The sequence below is a fragment of the Sceloporus undulatus genome, chromosome 5 (genome assembly GCF_019175285.1).
Source record: "Sceloporus undulatus isolate JIND9_A2432 ecotype Alabama chromosome 5, SceUnd_v1.1, whole genome shotgun sequence".
NCBI lineage: Eukaryota > Metazoa > Chordata > Lepidosauria > Squamata > Phrynosomatidae > Sceloporus > Sceloporus undulatus.
Window position 1 is genome coordinate 44,639,362 of NC_056526.1, and position 22,245 is coordinate 44,661,606.

Genomic DNA, 22,245 nt, shown 5'->3' on the forward strand with positions numbered 1-22,245 from the left:
TATAAAAAAGTAAATCCCTTCTTCTTCTTCTTCTTCTTCTTCTTCTTAGCCTTGCTCAAAAGGGGGGGAGCATTTTTGGAACCTCCCTCTGGACAGAAGGCAAGAATGGAGGACACGTCCTGCAATGGAGGACAGAGTGTGAGCACCCCTAGAGAGCAATCTGAAATGGAGGACATGTCCTGGGGGGAGGAGGACGCCTGGTCCTCCTGGGGGGGAGCATCCCTTTCCTTCCTCCTCCTCCTGCTCCTCCCTCCTGGGGCTGTCACCACCATCATCCTCATCCTCCTTTTCAGGGCCGGAGAGGAGGCGGGTCAGAGCACCTGGAAAGAGGAGGAGGAAGGAGGAGGAGGAGGCGGCTAAAGCTGTACCTCCAGTGACTGCAAAGCGAAGGAGGAGGCGAGGGAGCGGAGGATGCCTCCTTCAGCTGCTGCTCCCAGGGACCCTGGCCCAGAGCCCCCCGGGGAAGAGGGCTGCTGCCCAAGGAGCCCAGGCGGTAGCTGAGCCCCTTCCTCCCCCCGATGCCCTTGGTCCAGAGGCAGCGCCATGGGGAGCCCTCTCTGGCCGCCCCTGGTCCTCCTGGGATGCTCCGCCTTGGCTGCAGGTCGGTGGGCTCCGGGAGGGGGGGGGTTGTGTTTGTGCAGTTGTGTTGTCTTGTGTTCCACCCCCTTCCCCTCCTCCTTGTTGTGTGCCTCCAAGGCGTTTCTGACTCCTGGTTGCTGTTGTTGTTGTTTTTCTTGGTTCAGAGGGATTTTGCCATTTGGCTTCCCCCTGAGGCTGAGAGAGTGTGACTCTGCCCAAAGGGATGGGGGTCCACCCACCCAGTGGGTTTAAAAGTCAGGGGCCCGGATTCGAACCCTAGTCTCTCCAGAGTCCCTGTCGTCGTCCAACCACGTTGGCTCTTTAGGTTTCTCTAGTAGCTTTGGCTGAACACCTTTGAGACTGACTGAAAGGAAGAAGTTGGCAGCATGAGCTTTCCTAGGCTTCAGCCTCCTTCCTCAGATGCATTTGGTGGAGTGGGACTGGGAAAAAACTAGTTATCAGCTTAGTCCTGTTTAGTGTTGTTTAGGTGTCAGACTACTTCCTCAGATGCTTTTGCTGTTATTATTATTAGCACCTTTGGGACTCACTGAAAGAAAGAAGTTGGCAGCATGAGCTTTTCTAGGCTTCAGTCTACTTCCTCAGATGCTTTTTGAGTGGTTTGTTTGTTTTTGCAAGTCAGCTGGGGGTGGTCATAACCCAGTGGTTGGATTATACTTTTGGAGAACAGGGTTCAAATCCCGGCTCTGCTACGGAAACCCACTGGGTCACCTTAGGCAAGCCACACTCTCTCAGCTTCAGAGGACGGCCATGGCAAAACCTCCTCTCTTAAAGGCAAACAATACACTTGGGGCCACCAAGCCATCAAAGCCACATGTTGAAAGTTCCTTTAAAATTGTGTGAATTGTTCCTCTGAATTGTGTGAATTCCTTAGAATTGTGTGAGTCTCTTAAAGATTGAGGAAGATTTCATCAGTGTGTGTGTGTGTGTGTGTTTGTACATATTCTACCAGAGGTTTCATAGGCTGCATCCACACCGCAGAAATAATCCGCTTTGACACCACTTTAACTGCTATGGCTCAAGGCTATGGAATTCTGGGAATTGTCTTTTGTTATCCATAGCACTGAGCCATGGCAGTTAAAGTGGTGTCAAACCAGATTATTTCTCCATTGTGGAAGCAGGGTTAGATAGGACAAGGACTGGCTAACGCACTCCCTACAAGAATTATCAGCATGGAGCGGAATATTATTAGCTATCATTTATTCCTGTCTTATTGTGAGGGGAAAGTTGAACCACCTGCATTCTTTCTGAATGGACTACTACAGTTGTTATGCACAAGACAAACAGCTCTCCCCCCCCCCCAAAAATTGCTGCAGGGTTTGGATGCCTGTCAGTAACCGAAGCAGTGTTTCTGCTTCTCTAAGAAAGAAGTTTTAAGTCTCAGATCATTGAGGCTTCTCTTTCTCCCTCCCCTTCCTCTTTGAAATGCCTCCCAGGTAAGTGAGATAACATTGGCTTTCAAAACAGTTGGTGGCTCTTTCTCAGTAACTTCAGAAGAACGTGTTGAAAAAGTCAAGTGTACAGTGCCAAAAGTGGAGCAGAGAGGGAAGACCCCGTCTTATCCCAGGAGCTAAATAGCTACTACACATTACACACACAAATCCCATGTCTTTTTTGCATGTGATCTGAGAGATCATAATCTGGAGGAATGGAAATGTAAGACCATCTAACAGAGAGGTTTATATAATAAGCTGTTGTGCAAATGTCCTCTTTGGATATTTACTTCTGCACTGGAAAATAGTTAACTATGGATCCTTATTTTAATACTAGACATATGAAAGCTTATGCTGCCAACTTCTTTCTTTTGGTTAATCCCAAAGGTACTACAAGATCTCTCTATATACTAAACCTATTGAAGCAACCCCCAGTTTATTCAGTATAAAAGCAGGCTCACATGCATTGATTTTCATAGATTACAGCACAACTAACGTCCAACTTGATATATGTAGCTCTTTTGCAACATAAAATCTTGCTGTGATTAAAAATGGCATCTTGTTTTATCTGAGACATGTTATTTGGCCAAACAAAAAAGAAGAAGAAAAAGACAAATTTCAAAACTCATGAAGAAGAGTGGAGGGAGGTTACTATATACTACACACACAAATCCCATGTCTTTTTTTAAAATGTGATTTGAGAGATCATAATCATAATGGAAATGTAAGACCACCTAATAGTGGGGTTTATATGGTAAGTTATTGTGCAAGTGCCTTCATTGGGTATTTACTTCCACACTGGAAAATGGTTAACTAGGACCTTCTTTTTAATAATTGACTATTTTTGAAACCCTCAATTTATTCAATATAAAAGCAGACTGTATAAAATAATATATGAGAATTGGTATCTGTGAGAAATTAATCAACATTGTTTGGTCAAATAACATGCCTCAGATAAAGAAGGATGTCCTTTTAAATGATAGGAAGATTCTGGCCTGTTACAGACTGCCAAAATAAAGCTGCTTCAAGTCTCTTTGGAGGTATGCTGTTTAAATGATGCATGCACCCTAAGAATCCGGAAGCTGCACCAAAGCTGAACGCCAGTGCTTAGGAATGGAGTGTGGCTTTGGCGTGACCTCGGACTCTTAGGACCATGCATCATTTAAACAGCATACCTCAAAGAGACCCGAAGCAGCTTTATTGGGCAGTCTGTAACAGGCCACTGTATTTAAAAAAGAGCTAAATTTATCGAGCTGGATGTTAGTCATGCTCTAGTCCTACGGAAATCAATGGGATGTGAGTCAGTCCCATCGATTTCAGCTGGTCTAATTGTGACTCATTGAGTCTTGATCTAAAACTGACTATCTGAAAAATGCAGGAGGGGAGATTTACTTTCTGCCAAGGGCACAAGCATGTGGACAGCAACTAACTACTGTAATTCTTTAAGGAGAAGCAGCAGATAGTTATCGATTTCAGCTGGTCTTGAATGTGACTCAATGAGTCTTGATCTAAAACTGGCTATCTGAAAAACAGCCCAGCATCTCGGAATAACTTCAATTTTTTGCAACCATATTCAGCCAGTCATCACACTCACATGCTGACAGCTCAGTTCCTTAGAAATTGTGTGAATTGTCTCTTAAAAGTTGAGGAATGTTTGAACTGTATATATATTTTTTCTACCAGATGGATCTATTTAGAACAAGGAACACTGCATAGATGATTTATGCTTCAGCATGGAATGGAATAATTTCCACATGTATTTCATTTATTATCATTTATTCATATCTTATCATGAGAGGAAAGTTTGAACACCTACATTCTTTCTGAATTGACTGCAACTATTGTTGTGTACAAGAAAAATAGCTCAGAGGTCTAGAAGAGTGATGAACATCTGGACGGGACTGATCTTTACCAATAAAGACTGTACCATTAAAGATAATAGTAAGGGCCTAAAACAGGAAGACGAGATAAGGGGTTGAAAAATAACATCAGTCCACACCTTTATGTTAGTGAAACAGCTCCCTCCTTCATTGATTCTTCAGAGTATTAGTTATTAATCATTGTGCAGATGGAAACTGTGGCCCTCTGGATATTGGACTGCAACTCCCCTTATTCCTAGCTGCAAGAGCCAGTAGTGCAGAATGATGTGAGCTGCAGTCAAAAGACATCTGGAGAACCACAGGTTCCCTTCTTTACATTGAATAAGCCAGTTTTATCTACTGTCAATGCCAGCAGTGAAATACAGCTTTATTACTGAATAGAGGGCAGGTATAATCAGTCTATTAGTAAATTAAATTTCTTGTTTAATAAAACTTTCATAGCATATAAAAATGAGGAGTCTGTTTCTCAAAGAAATGTTTGAAGCTTTGCAGATTTGAGTTAGTGGCTATATGAATGAATAAATTTAACATTAGTTCTATGTCTTTAAATACTTTTGATTGCTGAAAGATTTTTTAAAATCTAATTATTAGCATTTAATATGGATTGCTTATAAAATGCTTAATTAAAATATTGCAAATGCAAAACTATTTTGGCTGAAAAATGCTTCAGCAGGAAGCATATGATTTAGTCCTGAATGTTTTACAGGTGAGTCATGCTCTGCCTTGTGCGCTCTTGTCATTACTACAGATTTTTTGCTCAGTGGCATGTACTGTGTACAGACTGGGAGGTAGTGAGCAATTAACCATAAATATTAAGAAGGAGACAAAAGTAAAACTTGAGAGAGACAGAGAAGAAAATAGAAAGAAAGAGGCAGGGCACCCCTGAGAACAGAAAACATCTTTCATGATCTTGCAGTTGGCAGTGTATTTTCCAAACTGTCATTTTGGAATATTCTAGTGGCAAAGATTACAGTGCCAGAAAAATGTCTTACTGTACAAACTGGTGTCATCTGCATCCTTTACTCCGTGTTCTTCCTTATACTACATGCACAAAAATAATACAGGAAAAAGTACACAGCAGTGTCAAGTGTCGCAGAAAATATATTATGTTGTTTGGACTAAAACAGTTCCTACATGCAAACTTTTCTTTGACTCCATGGCAGTGAAAGCTACCACTAATCATGAAGCTGAATGGAATAACCTAACTTGACCTGAAGTAATAGAAGAATATGAAATATTCAAGAATGTATGAGAAAATGATACACTGACTCTTGTTGGTTTTTTTTTTTTTTTTTTTTTTGCAAGATTTTTGTTTCATAAAGATGAGTGTTCGAGTGATTCTGAACATTTTCAAATTGTTATTTAACTTTATAGGGCTTGTAAATTTGGTTTTAAAATCTGAAGCTGGGATTCTCAGAAAGTTGCATTGTTTCTCAGACTGAACACTGCATAATACTTTTTCAGACTCAAAGAATTTGCATGACTTCTTATTAGAGTTATAAGGAGGTGTTTTTTTTCTACTTTGTTTTAAAATTACACTTTAAAATATAGTGGAGAAAGTTACTGCAGTAAACATTCACTTGTTTATTTAGCAGGTAACCTTAGTACATTGCATAAGGAGATGGAAGAATCTTAACAGCCAGCATGTAAATTAAGGCAATCTGTGGCAGGTCTAGCTGATAAGACACATGATAATAACTTACCGTACTTGCTTGCTTTTCAGGAGAGCCATGCAGATTAGTTAATGTTTGTACAACACTTTGAAAAGGTCTGAATGTTACAGTTGTATTTATTTACTTTTGTTAGCATAGTGTGCTCTGTTCACTTGAGCTGGAAGCCTGCAACAGGACCTCCTTTCCTCTTGTATATATTTATAGCTTACATTTCTTATATTTATGTCCTGATCTTAAACAAGTTAATTATTTCAAGTGAGCATTGCATACATGCTTAGAATAAGATAAATATGCAGAAGGTGACCTAAAAAACACAGATTGGAGAATAAAGTCTTTTGTAAAACGTATATGTTGAAATGCTGTTTAAATATAAATAACAGTCTTATGGCAACATAAAGACTAACAGGATTTATTTGGCATTAGCTTTTGTGGGCTCCAGTCTCCTAAATCAGATGTGTCCATCACATACATTCCAAACTTGCTGTAGCAGGCTAACATGGCTTTGTTCAAGTCACATCCAATTTATAGTGACTGGCAAGATTTATTCAGAGGAGGTTTGCCACTGCCCTTTTTTTGAGGCTGAGAGAGTGTGGATTGTCAGGGTCACCTAGAGGGATTCCATGCCAACCAGGGATTTGAACCATGGTCTCCAGTTGAACTGTGGTCCTAGTTCAAGACATAAATTAACATATCACACTGACTCCTACGAACATGGCACCACCTTCCCAAGTGGTGAAATGAAGGAGAAGGATATGGAAAAGAAGAAGACAACCAGACCTCCTGAATATCATTTAAAAAAGAATTCCAAAGAAAGGGGACTGAAACAGTGAGCAACAACAGAAAATAAAAGGAAGAAACTTAAATTTATGAAATCACAGACAATTAATGGGATGAAGCAGATAAGGGAATGCATATAGGAGAAGAAAACCTGAAAGACCAGAGCTTAGAAACAGCAAACAGGAAAAGCTGAATATACAACTGAATTAAGTCTTTGAATGCTCCCACCAAAACCCTTTGACTTCACATTTCTTCAGAATTAAATATTGGATAGTGGCAACTTTTTAGAACATTTGTTCAGTTGACCACTTTTACATGATATAGACCATGTAGACCAATCAAAACCTGTAATAAATACAGTGCACCTGCATCATACGCAGCTTTCAGCATACGCTAAAAGTCGTGTGGGGAGAAAGGGCAGAGCGTCCAATAGGGAACAATGGTGTGTGTGCCCATGGCGCACGTGTGCCGCCGCGCCGCCGCATGCACAAGCCCCATTCATTTAAACGGGGCTCAAGCATAGGCGGAATTTGCTTTATGCAGGGAGTCCGGAACGGATCCCCGTGTAAAGTAAGGGTGCACTGTACAAGGAAACGCTGAATTACCTCTACAGAGAAAAGGCTGCTAAAGGTGGCCTCTAGACGCCCCTTTTACAACAAGATCAGGGCTGTGGCAACCGCACGCCATGGCCTTGATCTGACTTTCCAGGGCGCAAAAAGGAGCCATAAAAAGTGCCCTGGAAAGGGCACAATAGCTGCAATGTCACAGCTATATGGCACTCCTTCAGCGCTACATTGTGTGGACACAGTGCCAGAGTAGTGCCGTGATGGTGCACGCTGTGCGGTGCGCAGCATCATACCACCCTGGGGGCGGAGTCAGGGTGTGCATCATATGGATGCGACACCTCGACTCCGCCCCCAGGTCAGCCTTAATAGCCAGTCAGCACAAGGCTTAGAATACTTTAGCCTAAATCCACTTGTTGGTCCAAATTCAATTACACCAACTGAATCAATGGTATGTACACAAGTAGTGGTATGTCCAATAACCATTCAGTGAATGTCCTTTGGGTGTAATTAACAATTAAATTTAGGCTTCTCTGTATTGTTGAGGTGAAACTAAGCGCCTTCTATTAATTTTTTGGGGTACTAATATCCAGGAAGTGGAGGATGAGTGGCAATAACTGGCACTTCTACTTAGAATCATAGAATCATAGAGTTGGAAGAGACCGCACGGGCCATCCAGTCCAACCCCCTGCCATGCAGGAAATCCAAATTAAAGCATCCCCAACAGATGGCCAAAAAGCCTTTCACTTTGTAGATATATGGTTATTAACAGCAGGATATCATATATAGACTTTTCAAGTATTCAAGGTATTTATATAATTAGATCCTAAGTGATCCTTAAAGCACCCCTACAAATTGGGGCAGCATGGTTATCCTCATATCACCCACATGAATAGAGGTATTTCTCAGGCTACCAGTATAACTTGCTTGGCTAAAGACTTACACTCTTTCCAGAACAAGTCAAACTTTAACGCCATCTTCTTTTAAATGAGATATTAGAAAGTCAGAATCTTCTCTGTTCATTAGTTGCAGTTGTGGATTAAATTGCTGCTTATTAATTATTACATTTTCTTCCTGTTTAGGACTGAGCAGCATTGTCGGAGCTGGATCCCACTGTGAGAAAGCATGCAATCCTCGAATGGGAAACCTGGGATATGGACGTAAATTGTGGACAGATACAAGATGTGGAAGTAACTCCACAGAATTTTACTGTTCATACAGTGAGAATGCAGACCTCATATGTAAGTGGCCTAAGTGTAGCAAATGCAACTCAATGCATGCCCATCTGGCTCACCCACCCTCTGCCATGGTTGACTCATCTTTCAGGTTGCCATATACATGGTGGCAGTCAGCACAGGGTGTCCACAGGGAGAAGATCCAATTGAACTTGGAAACTGAATTTTACTTCACTCATTTAATTATGGTGTTCAAGTCACCAAGACCAGCAGCCATGGTTTTGGAGCGATCTCAGGATTTTGGAAAAAACATGGAAGCCTTACAAATATTTTTCAACTAACTGCTCATCAACCTTTGGGCTTGACGATGATGTAACCAAGAAAGGGGCAATTTGCACTTCAAGATACTCCAGTCATTTCCCTTGCACTGGAGGAGAGGTGAGTTCATTAAGACATCAAACACTTACAAAAGACAGTTGACTTTATATTCATCTAGGCAACCTGGCTTTTTCACAATAAGTACATTGTCAGATTTTTAAAATAGTCCATCCAGTTTTAAGATGTGTTTAAATGATATTTTCAAAAACCCAAAGACAGCCATGATGATCCATATGAAAAAAAATATTTTAGATCTTTCTGTTTCTTCCCCATTTCTTGTAGTTTGTTGAAGAGTCCTGGACCACTCAAAACCTTGCATTTTTGTTGAACCTAGTAAAGGTATTGCCTGATTGTGGATTTTTATGTTTAAAGAAATGTCAGATACTAAACTGAGACCTTATATTATATATGGTTTAATTATTTTATCTTTATATATTTTGATGCATCTCTGTCCTGTTATTATAACTCATGGGAAGCTATCTAATGAAGCCTTGTTTTCACACTACGCTTTGGAGCAAACCATGGGGACTTTGTGCTGTTCGCTGTTTGTGTGTGTGAAGATACTTAACAAAGCACAATTAGATCTGGAAAGCTTGCATATTTTTATGCCCTTCTGGCAAATCTAATAAAGGTGTTACAATAATATTGATTTTATATTTTCTTACAGTTAACATGACTACTTTTGCTTTTTTCATGACAGCCCTGCACCAGTGATGCCCATTGGTTTCCATACTAATGAATAATTAGAAAATAATCTTTAGACAAAGAGATTGAAATAATCTTTAGACAAAGAGGTATATAAAAAGAGAACCAACCAAATCGTCAAGTGGTGCACAGCTTTCAAGTTTGGCATGTCATGCCCACAGTATCTCACATTATCCAGTTGTGTTATGCCCTTTCTGGGATCCCTGCCTATAGTACTCTCTACTGTAAGCCCCTTTTTGGTAGCTTATACTGGCAGCCATGCCTATGATCAGCTGTTGAGTAGATGTGTTCTTCCACCTGAGGAGCAGGTGAGAGTTAGTAGATACAAATTCTCAGGGCTTAGAGCAGTTACTTTTTTGAACTACAGTTTCCAGAATGTCCCAAAGTAACATTTTCTGGCTCTAAATAGTCAGTTGTTGACTTCTAGGACTATGTGACTTCAACTGTTCTCTGGTATTCCTGAAATGTTATTCAATACATGTTACCTTAGCTCAGCCTATGCACATACAGCAGCACTATTTATTATTTTTGTGTTAGTCATTTTTGCATTATCAGATGGTTGTTTTTGTGGTAGCAGCATCTCTAAGCAGCTCACCTGTACCCATCCAGGTTCAGGTAGTCATTTAGCATAAGCAGGTTTATATATTGTCTGCAGGATTCTGCAATCAGACTTTGCAAGTTCAAGAATTAGTAACTGGAAAGGGCTTCACCCTCATGAGAACTGACATCTCATTTTAAAAGCATATTTCTGGCCGTAGTGCTGCTAGAATAAGCTTTGAAAAGGTTTAATCAGTTTCAGAAAATATCATGGGAAGGGATTTTTAAGATCAAGTACTACATATAACTTTTTGCCCCTTCTCATGATAATCAGAAATAAACAGTAGCATACAAGCAGAGATCTTCATTTATTCCAACATCAGTACCTACTGAGGAAGGTTAGGAGGATAATGAGTTTGTGGTCAAACAGAAATTGCTGCCTTTTCCAATTACATATTTGCAAACAATCAAATGCTGGCTACAATCCAGCTACATACTTATATAATATTATTATTATATTTTATTATATTTATTTATATCTCGCCCTTCTCCTAAGACTGGGGCTCAGGGTGGCTTACAACATTACAAAACAATGTTAAAGGTAAAGGTAGTCCCTTGACGTGAATGTCTAGTCGTAAGCAACTGTAGGAGGCAGTGCTCATCTCCCTTTCTAAGCCGAAGAGCCAGCATTGTCCGAAGACAAATCCGGTGGTCATGTGGCCAGCATGACTGCACCAAATGCTGTTACCTTCCCACCGAAGTGATACCTGTTTATCAATTTGCATTTGCATGTTTTCGAACTGCTAGGTTGGCAGAAGCTGGGACTATTGACAGGAGCTCACCCCATCATGCGGCACCCAGGTCTTGAACTACCAATTTTTCCAATCATTAGAATTGGCATCTTAATCACTAAGCCACCTCTTAGGAGAGGAAATACAGGAAAATTTCCTATCAACTCCAATTCTGTCCTTGTGATACCAATACTATAGAAACTACAGCTCGTGTACTGTTGTATTGTCACTTTTATAAGGACATTCACCACCAGCTGATTACCCCTCTTTTAACTAAATTTCCAGGACATACTTGTGTTGTTTATTTACGCTATCTGTTGGATAGTCAGAACCAAATTGTTACACTTAAAGTCACAGAATTTTGCTGCATTATGGATAAAATAATCTTCAGATGGTTAGTAATAATTGATGTTAGATGGCAGGGATTAATTTTGTTCTTTGTTTTAATAATTATATTTTTAGCTTTGTACTGGTCAGTGAGCGAAATAAATTGTTGTTGTTGTTGAGTTACTGGAGATCACTCCTTGTTGATTCTTCAGGGACTAGTCTGTGAACCAGGGCCAGGGAGCACATGGCTCTCCAGGTGTTGGGGTGCAAGCTCCATCAGCCGTATGGCGGTGAATGCCTACAGCTGTCGTCCAACAAGAGCTGGAGAATCACATCTGTCCTTCCCTCATGGGGACAAAATGTAGATTCACAGACATGTGATGACAGGGAACCCATTCTTTCATCCCATTATGACTCCCACTGTAAAGGCAACTAGGGTGAGGGCTTTCTCCTTTTGTTAACTATTATAAATGCAAAGAATCAACCAAGACATCATTGGAACAGTTTCAATGAGTTTGAAAAAATAAAACAATTGTGTTACCAGGGCTTTTTTGTGTGTAAACCTAAGAAAGCTGCATGAAAGATAGAGGAATAATGGACTTAGCTTTCTCCATTTCTATATTGTCTTAATAGGGGCTCTTAAATTTATGTCATGTGCTTTGGAAAGGGAAATGTCTGAGGAGAACAAAAGTACCCACTTTCAGAAGACATGTAGGCTTCCCAGGGTCACTGCTGTTCTTCTCTAAAATCACTGATGGCCTTAGGATGAGAGACAACCTTATCTGTTTATGTTCCTGGTTGCCTACTGGGCAACAAGACAGCTATGAGGATGGTTATGAATAACTGGATAGCAGCTTCATCTGATTATGTTCTGTGACAAGCTGGTCACTTAATATTACTGTTTGTTGGCAAATGCTTGAGAAATCGTGTTCCCATTCAGATAATCTTCCATTACATATTCCCAATCCCCATTTTCCCACTAGCAGTCCCCAAAGTATATGTTTAGAACATGGATGTTAAAGATAATGCAACCACCAGGATAACAGTCACTCAAGCAGTGTAGCGGATTGCATTGGAAACAATGGTACAGATAGTTCGTTTTAGATCCTGGAAATTAATAGTTGCATGTTTCCCACCCCCTTTTAGTTGGCCTTCTATTACCTTGGTTGTGAAACGACTCTCATTTCTATTGTCTCCTCTTCCATGTCATTCCATGCTCTCCAGTTGCTTATACCTTAGAGCAAAAATAAAACAAAAACATATGTGCCAACCCTGACAAAAATGGGGGCATTGTTATTTTGGCGTACTGCAGTGATCTGCCAATGTGAGGGTTTTAGGAATGATTCTGTCCTGCCCAGTAGGTATAAATCAGGAATCTTATAATCATGTTGTTAACCGCTGCAAGAAAATGCTTGTTCAAAAATGTCAACATTATTTTGAGTTTTCAAGAAGAGTGCAGGGATTTGGAGAGTTGGCAGGTTGCATATTAAAGTTCTCTGTTTTTTATCACTAGTATTTATTTGCCAAGTTATACTTTCTGGTCACCAGATGTTAAGACTCCAGGTTTTGCAAACATCACATTTAATTTATTACAGCCAACGACACTCAAGCAATTACTTCTAACTGCCAATGGAAACATGTAGCTCATATTAAACAATATAAGAGCTTAGTGAGCTGTTCTGAATTATAGTGGACGTAGTCTGATTCATAGTAATACCAAATGTCAGACATCAGAAAAGTCATTTCAGTAAAAACAGCAGTTGATCTTGTACAGTTATCACACAGCATCCACCTGAAATGGTTTTATGCATTAGTTTACTATGTTCTGTAGAAAACTGCTGACAATAACTGTTACATTTTAGTAAGGGGGAGGATATATATATGAGCTAAATTTTGCATGTTTGATTTTAAGTGCTGATTTTTTTTCCCTACAAACAGGTAACTGAGGATGGTTTTCAAATTTCATCCAGTTACAGCAAGTTTTGATTTTCTGTTGTACATCAATCTACTGCCAGATTTATTTTCTGATTACAATTATCTAGATGAATATAGAAGCACTAGAAATATATGTCACTGGTATGCAGATAAAAGAGAGTCAGCGTGCTGTAGTGGTTTGATTTTTGGACTACAGCTCTGGGGACCAAGGTTTGATTCTCCACTTGGCCATGAAAACCCACTGGTTGACCCTGAGTGAGTCACACACTTTCAGTCCCAGAAAATCTAAGGGTTGCCATAAGTCAAAATCTGGAAGGCACACAACAATAACAATACAGATATAGAAAGCCTTATGGGGGGTTTGGTGGATTACACAGGGGTTACCCCTTGTGCCTATAGAGGAATTCATTATTTCAGGAGTTCATGATAATGATGATGACTGATCATCATCATCATCACAATCATCATCATCATCATCATCATCATCAATTGTTGTCTTCAATATAGAAGTTACAGTTATTTATATGTATTTCAGTGCTAATAATCACCATAATTTTAAAGAATGTTTAGCTTTATTTTTACCATATTTCAGTGTAGTAGAGAACACAAAGAAGGTCTTATTCATGGGTTAAACCATCCTTGGCCACTATGTCATACCAGATCACTCCAGATGTGATAATTCTGCTGCCCATTGTCCATGGATTTTCTAAAGAGTGAACAGAACAGTCTTTTATTTTATTTTTTTAGCTCATCCCAGACAATGGTGGGTGCACACAAATCTATAATGATGCCACAAAGTTTACAACAGTGAGAGGATAATACTACATGCCACTGAATGAAAGAAACTCAGGTAGACAGAATTCAAACATCTAAACTGGGATTTCAGCCAAAGTACTGGGAATAATGGGTTTACTCTCTTGGAAAGTACCTTGGAATGTTTAATGACCACAGTAAGTTAGATTCTTGGCTCAACATCTCTTTACAAACACATTGCTTGGGAACTAGTTCAACTGTCAGGAAAAATATGTGATGCTTATTTGACCTGCAAATTGAAACGTCTGCATCTTGTTTTGAGGAGGCCTTTAACCTGATCTTGTACAGGTGTCAAGATCTAATCAAGTTATAAATAGCCTAGTATGACTGCTATTTTTTTTAACCAAGGACATTGAACTGTTAGGCTTTTTATGCTCTTGCTTGATTATGTTCCAACATCAAGGCCATGGTCCAGACACAGAGCTTTAGGCTGAAACAGGAAGATAGTGGCGAACTCAAAGCTGTATCATCGCATCATGTCAGCAGGGAGAGCCTGCAGTCAAGTCTGAAAAATGCAGTTTCTTTGTAAGGAAGATACTGCTACAACAACCAGTTTAGAAAATTGGCCCAATTACCTGAATGAAATCATTAGTTTTATTGTGGTGTGCCTTCAAGTCATTTCCAGCTTCTGACAACCCTAAGGTGAACCTTTTACAGGGCTTTCTGGGGCTGAGAGTGTGTGACTCACTCAAGGTCACCCAGTGGGTTTCCATGGCCAAGCATGGAAAGATGGAATCAAACCGTGATTTCCAGAGTTGCAGTCCAACTCTCAAACTACAGCATCACGCTGGCTCTCTGCAATGTCACATTGGCATTGATTCACAAGCCAATTCAGGCGGCTGTATGATGTCACAGTGTATTAGGGTTTTCCAAGGCCATTCTCCCCAATTCAGAGCTGTGTCTTGTCTTGTATTGTATTATTGTCCTGTATTGTATAATTATTGTATAATTAATAATCTGTGCTATTGTACTGGCCTGTAAAACCATATGCATAGCTCATTCAAGTACTTGGATATATTGGTGGTATTGGGAGTCTACTGTGTGGATGAAAATAGAGATATTTGTATCTATAATGTACATTACTTGGGTACAGAAATGCCACTGCTCTCATTGCTGATAGCTTTTCTCTCATGTTGAGATCGAATACATTCTTTTCCATTTATTCTCCAGCTGATTATCCAAGCAGGGCAATATGTGTAATTGCAAACCTACTGTAACAATCTCCTAATAGAATGTTTAATCCAGTCATCAATCTAGTACATCTTACAGGACATCTGTAAACCAAACATATTAAGCAATTACTGCTATTTAAATAGAAAGTTATGAAGCGTGGAGATACTGGAAGTGAAGCAGTGAGTACTTGGTCTCTAAGTGCATGACTAGCATCAATATATATCCACACTCAAACTAGATATTTATCAAGCACCTGAAGCAGAAACAAAATGGGAAGTAGTCTAGGGCACAACTGGTCTACAGTGCTAAAGCTGTAAAAAGGCATTTTCAATGTCTTTCCAAATGGCAGAATAGGAACAAGAAAGGACCAATGTTTTACGGGCATAGATATTAGAAAAATAGGAACTGCTCTTAGTTCCTAAATAATATTAGTTCCAAAATATAATTAAATGTCACATAAATGAATTATAGTCAACGAAAGACTTTTCTAAGACAAATTAATCAGTTTTTAAAGTGCCACAGAACCCTTTTCAGCATTTGCTGAGTATCCCGTTTTGCAAGCCTTTGCTGTTATGCTCAGAGGTAAAGAACCACCCCCCCCCCTGTTTCTGGGGAGTCAGCCAGTTTTTCTAATGACTTTGCTTCTGAACTAGAAAGCAAAGCAGCTCACTCACTCTTTGGCTCAGTTTTGGGACGAAGTTCAAGCTTTGTTGATCTGACATACATCAACAAGTAGTGAAGGCATGCCAAATCCAAGGACATAAATCTTTGGGGAAGAGGGAAAGTTGCCTGAGGAAAAAGTATTTAAATATCATCTTTCTTGCTGATGGACCAAATGGCTTCTCCATAGTTTAGAGTAGAGTGTGTTTATTACTTTCCCCATGCATAACAGCACAGTGTTGTTTTTTTAAAAGGAAAGCGCATGATTAAAGAGCTAATTGAAATGAAGATTTTGCTTTTAAATGTGGGTATCTTTCCTCTTTCTACAAAGGTCTGTAGCAAGAAAACACAGACTGCATTTATATATGCCTAATCTTGGTTCCCTAGTTAAATTAAAGGAGATTTTCAAACAATGCATTTTCTTCATGAAACATTAATTACACATATGGAGACACTTGAAGGAAATACTTTCTATCATAGTTAAAATATGATTGCTTCCCTCAAGCCTGCAGGATGAGTTGGGTTAAATAAATATGTAAATAGAAGGGCTTTGTGTACTTGCATATGGGAAACGGTTTTCAGCAAAGGTTTCTGCCACCTCTTAGCCTAACAATGGTGCAGTATCATTAAGAATTGTTTGGTAAGCAAAATTCAGCAGGTACAGATCTCCCGTCAAGGTGGCACTTTGTCACAAAAGACTACTTTTAAAAATTTCTTCCTCACTCTTCATTCACAAAGCCAATCTGAGGAAAAGTTGGCAACATTCAAATAAATGGGTCTCCAACATATGCAAAATTTGCCTTATGGAGGGGGTGGGTGGGTCTAGAACAGATCCCCAATGCATATGCCAAGGGCAGACTGTAGTTCATCTGGTCCCGGAGACTTAAATCCATTTACATTAACCAGGTATTCCTATACTATCTCTTTACTTATTCTGTGCTGCGTTTCCCATATTGTGTCCTCTGCTCCATTTTCCTCAATTTACAATCTATTTGTTTCCCCAGTGTTGCTTTCATCTTTTTTTTTTCTTATCAAAGAAAGACTAAATTTTTTGAGAAGGCCGTAAGTTTAATACATTCGCCACTTATGTAAATACACTAAGCACTGGTCTTCCACCTTTAAAGCTAATCTCACTGCCAACATAGTGGGATTTATATCAAAAAAGCATAATTCCCAATAATATGGAGCGTTAATTCTACTTCTAGCTTACGGTGGCCAAGCAATGATTTACTAGCACCAGGAGCTGTCTGTCTGGAGGCACCCCAGGTCAGCTGATGAGGATAAATGGATCCTGAACAAAGACAGATTCCCTGAATGAAAGTTCATTTATTTCTCATAATATTTGCTTTATAAACATTACCAAAAAGGCAGAGGAAGTATTGCCAGGACACAAGTGGCAGTTGTCTGAATGGTTTCTTTTGTCAAACTCTGCTGAGCAGTCTGCTATAATGGACACAAAATGTGCAGTCTCAGAAACATAAAAAGAATATGAAACAAAGCATTTACTTTCTTATTTGCAGCAAACTATTCATTTATGGATGATGCCACCTACTTGTGAATGACAGATTTTGTCATGAATTCTTTTATTTCTCAGATTACACAAAAATGAGAGTTAAAGTGCACAATATTGCTATATAAATATAAATACTATGAACACATTGCATATATAAATACAGAGGCATCTATCACCAAGAATCCACTTCATCTGATGGCCAAACAAAGATGCTATATAATGGAAGAGAACTCTAAACAATAGTAGTCCACTTAAAGCTTAATACACTTCCTGTAATTTGTTAATCATTTACAGTTTCCCCCAAGATGTCTCTTTTTACAAAAGGCATGCCATATTGAAGCTTATATTTCCTTTTCATTTAAGATTTAAAGATTTAAAGACTGGCAGCCAATTTAATTATTTTAAGTTACTAATTATAAAAATATTTTCAACTTCTGAAATTTATAAGCTACCTTAAATCTTGGTTTGAAATATGGACTATAAATCATATAAAAGGTTTAAAGAATACTGCATTTTCCTCAAATGCTTTTCATGTACCTTAGGTTCTTAATATAGACTAGTTCTAGGCCAGTCCAACTTTATGTGGCACCTGAGGCCAGTATCTGTTCTCCTGTACTTCATAAAGCAACATTGCATACCAAGTGGTTAAAGAGTTGAGCTCTTCTTGGCCAGATTAAAAATGGACATATTTTGTTGGAATTGCAAACAGGCCAGGACTTCACAGGTTACATTTTAAGAGTCTTGGCCCAGTATGAGTCTCAAAAATGGCCCACCTGCTGACCAATGGAGATATCTTCATCTAGTCTTCTTGCTGGGTAGACCAGGAATGACAGCTGTGGGATTCTATACTGATGGTTAGCCAATGCATAGTTTCTCTCCCATGTGGGGCCAAGGCAGATTCCAATAGCTACAGAATTGTGTAACAATTATCTAGAAAGTGGTTGGTTTGCTTAAGAGAGCCCACTCTTAAGGGCACCTCCTAAACTGGGTATGAGGGACAGGCACACTGGATCTGTTCCTCAGCCCCGAACACCTAAACTGTGGCAAATCAGAATTAAAGACTATAGCACACCACAGACAAAGTATAACCCCTAGGATTTGCAACCAACCCAAAGACCTCACTCAAGGGAGGGAGGTGGAATACTGCTGTAAAGATAACCATCAGCATTCAGAACTTCCTTTTTACGTCCAAGGTGGACTGGTATGAGGCCTCTGGCTTGCCTATGGAACCCCACAACCATCAGCCAACAGGCCATTTTCTATTAGTTGGCCATCACACTGCTTTCCCAGCACCTGCAAATTGCACAGGCTTCTGGAAAGGGGAAAGTCTGCTGCCTCTGGAGAAAATAGTGCCTGGCCTCTGTTCCCTCAGGTGCTAGTTGCAAAGGAGCCCCCCAGTAAACTAGATGAATTTTACGTCATATTGATGGCTTTTTCTGGAAGTATAAGTGCTACGTGTCTCAGATTAGAGGTACTGGGGCTCAAGGCTGTGGGAAAGGTAGGATTCCTATCCTGACAGCCTGCTCCTCTTCCCATATAGAAAAGGATTTCTCAGTGGTGTGGTAAATGCACTAAGAACATGCTCAGACATGTTTTTGAGTGGTGGGTTCAATGTTCGTATGGAAAACATCTGGCATTCTGTACATATAGTGGCAAACTGGCAAACAAGTATTTAGCCTTGCTTCTCCTCCCCATTCCTTATTATTGTGATCTGTGACATTAGTTGTACTTCTTTGTCTCCCTTTGTGGAAATATATAATACTATTTGGAGTGTCACACAGAAATGACATCCTTGTATGTTTTTATGATAAACTTGAGGTCAATGTGAATAAATCCAGTGGCCTAAATCCAATTGTTAATCCCAGTTACAGTAAACCTATTGCATCAGTGGAGACTTGGTAAATCAACACTTATTTGATCAACACGTATTCTTTAGTTGGGACTAACAATTGAGATCACGACTTTAACTCATAGCTGTGGCACTGGTTTTTCAGATATTCAGTGTGGAAAATATACAATATTTTATCTACAAAATTAATATTTTATGACAGTGCATTCATTTTTAAAGTACCTCTCTTCCAGAATTTCACTAATTTGGTTCTTTCTCTCTAGACAGATAGAGATTACAATTTACAATCTGGTCATCATTTTAAATGGCTCTGATGATGGGACAGAAGCTACAGCTATCAAATTTGTAGATCATACCAAAGGGGGCATGGTAGAAAATATCCCAGAGGGTAGAATCAGAATTTAAAACAACAGATTGGAGAGCTAGGCCAAAACTAACAAAATAAATTTCAGCAGGAATAAATATAAAGTACTACATCTAGACAAGAAAAATTAAATACACAAATGTAGGCTGGGTAACACCTGATTTGACAGCAGTATCTGTGATAACAAGTTAAACATGAGACAACAATGTGATGTAGTAGCCCCAAAAGCTAATGGAATTCTAGGCTCCATCAACAGGATTATAGTGTCCAGATCATAGGAAGCAAAAGTGCCACTGTATTCTGCTTTGGTCAGAATTCACCTAGAATACTGTGTCTGAGCACCACAGTTCATGAAGGATATTGACAAGCTGGAACACATCAAGAGAAGGCCAACCAAGACAATCAAAGTCTTGTTAGAAACTAACAAAGTACAGCAGGTGTGATTAGAAATCTGTAACCCTTGCTCTGTTGTGTATGCAAAGTTGTGGGGCAGAACCCACTTTGATGTAGTTAGCTTGGGCAAGTCTCACAATGCTTTCCAACTGTGAATGCAAGAGGCATATTTTGCTTTAAAACATTTAACCAGCATATAATATACTTTTATTGTACCCAGTTCAGTCTCTTGGATAAAAGTTGAAAGCACTAACCACTGCTGGAACATTTCCATTATGGAAATTATCACCTTGGGCGCACATGTTTCATCCCCTCCCCAATCGATGCAATTGCCAGCTGCAGAGCTCTGTAACAGTTACCTAGGGAATGCCTGCATTTTACTTTTGCATCCCAACTAAAATAGAGCTTAGTTGGTCAAGTAAAATCTCCTAGTTGTGTTTTTCATGTAAAAATAATGAAGGTTAAACACTCATCACCATTGTAGATACGTTCTACAGTAAAACTGTAAAATTATTGGGAAGGACTGGGTACAGAGAAATGAAGAATGTGTGTGCGGTAGAAGTACGTGCAGTGGCACTTTCCAGCACTCCTTTTGGAGCTGTGTCATCTGGATGCAGTGCCAAAGGAGTATCGTGATGCTGCTCGCCATGTGGTCGGGTGCACAGCATGACAGCAGCGTCAGGGCAGTGTCAAGGCATGCATTGTGTGGATGCCACACCTTCACTCTGCCCCGAGGCCGGCGTATAACACCAGTCTATTCAATCTCTTTGCAAGATTCCTTTGAATACTCCAATGAAGAATGACTAACAGTACTTGGAAGAAGCAGAATAATTTTGTTTGGAGCACAGATGGGATACACACTTTTAAGGAAGCTGCTTCTGGAATTCTGCATTCTTATAGCTCAAATAGTCTGCTATTCCTGCTTGTTGCTTCATAGAGTACCAGTATATAAAGCTATTTTTATATATATATATATTAGAAAACTTTGTTTGCTGATTGTTTTTCATTAGCAGCAAGTTCTGTTTTCCATTCTTGTTGCCCCATGGGTATTACGGTATTTAAAAGGTGAATATGTTTTATTGGGATAGGCTACAAGCACTGAGCACTCAAAAGCTTCAGAATAGTTTTGGACAGCCTTTGCCAGTTCCTTCCTCTGAAATACAGCCTATAGCACCCAATGCAGAAAGAAAGAACAATTTACTGCCTCCTACCATCCCTAGCATTATTGTCTTTTCTAATGAGTCATGTCTTCTTATGATGTGGGCAAAATATGACAGCCTCAGTTTGATCATCTTGGCTTCTGAGAGTTCAGGATTGATCTGTTCAAGGACCCGTTTGTTTGTCTTTTTGGCTTTCTGCAGCATTCTCTTGAACTAGTTGGTTTTCTTCTTATCCTCTTCCTTTGCTGTCCAGCATGGTGATGGGGAATACAGTGGCTTGGACAATTCTAACGTTAGCGCTCAGTTTTATACCTTTACACTTTAGAATCTTGTCTAGTTATTTCATAGCTGCCCTTCCCATTCATAACTTTCCTCTGATTTCTTGACTGCAGTCTCCATTCTGATCAATATTTGATCCAAGGTATGGCAATTCTTTAACTATTTCAGTTTCCTCATTGTCTTGGCTGAATTTATGTACGGTAGTTTCTCGATGTCATTTTCCTTAAGTTCAGGAGTAAGCCTGCCTTTGCACTTTCTTCTTTAACTTTCCTTAGTAACTGTTACAAGTCTATTATGTGCTCTGCTAGTAGTATGGTGTCATCAGAACAGTTGATGTTCCTCCTGTCTTCACTCCTCCTCTTTCTTAGTCTAGACCTGCTATTCGTATGATATTTTCTGCATTCAAGCTTAACAAATGGAGTCATACAATGCATTCTTGCTTGACTCTTTTGCCAACTGGGAACCATTCTGTTTCTCCATATTCTGTTCTAACAGTAACTTCTTAAATACAGATTTCTCATCAGGGCTATCAGATATGGTGTCACTCCAGTGTCTTTCAGAGTGTTCCATAGCTTTTTGTGATCTATGCAATCAAATGTTTTGCTGTAGTCTATAAAGCACATGCTGATTTTTTCCCTAGAATTTCTTGGTACACTCCATTAACAATTGTATGTTTGCAATGTGATCCCTAGTACCTCCTTTACTGATTGCACCTTTAGGATGTTTCTCTTCATGCATAATTGGAGTCTGTGTTGCAGAATTCCAGCATAATTTTGCTTGTGTGAGAAATTAATGCTATAGTCCTATAGCTCATACACTAGCTTTAAATGTACAAACATATTTTTGGGAACCACTGAAACCTTGGAATCCAGTCTCAGATGGGTTCAGGAGTACAACCAGGCTGCAAATCAGCCTCTTTATGGGATGGATCACAACCCCATCCAGCACAAGTTCAATCTCTGTTTTCTTATTGGTCTTCTGACCAGGATCTCCTCTTTCTTGCCTGGATTGATTTTAAATTTCTTCACTCTCATTTGGTCCATTACTGGACCATTCCACAATTTGGGGGTGACTGATGAAAAAGTCCTCTGGTTAACAGTTGCCAGCTTAATTCTGGCTGAATGAAGTAAACATCTTCCAGAAGACCTAAATGTATGGGGTGGATTATATGGGAGGAAGCAATCTGGTAGGTAACCTGGAGCCAAACCATGTAGGGCTTTAAAGATAACAGCCAACACTGTGTACCTTGCCTGGAAACTAATTGGCAGCT

The 22,245-nt window shown here is 39.6% G+C and overlaps 1 protein-coding gene across 1 annotated transcript in view; it reads left to right on the forward strand.

Moving 5' to 3' along the window:
* Positions 1 to 364: 364 nt before the first annotated feature.
* Positions 365 to 22,245, forward strand: part of NTN4 (netrin 4) — a 51,187-nt gene continuing 29,306 nt past the window's right edge. Inside the window, 3 exon segments of the mRNA XM_042470500.1 lie at positions 365 to 601; positions 8,006 to 8,403; positions 8,405 to 8,536. Coding sequence (XP_042326434.1) covers positions 544 to 601; positions 8,006 to 8,403; positions 8,405 to 8,536 — 588 coding nt within the window. The 5' untranslated portion in view covers positions 365 to 543.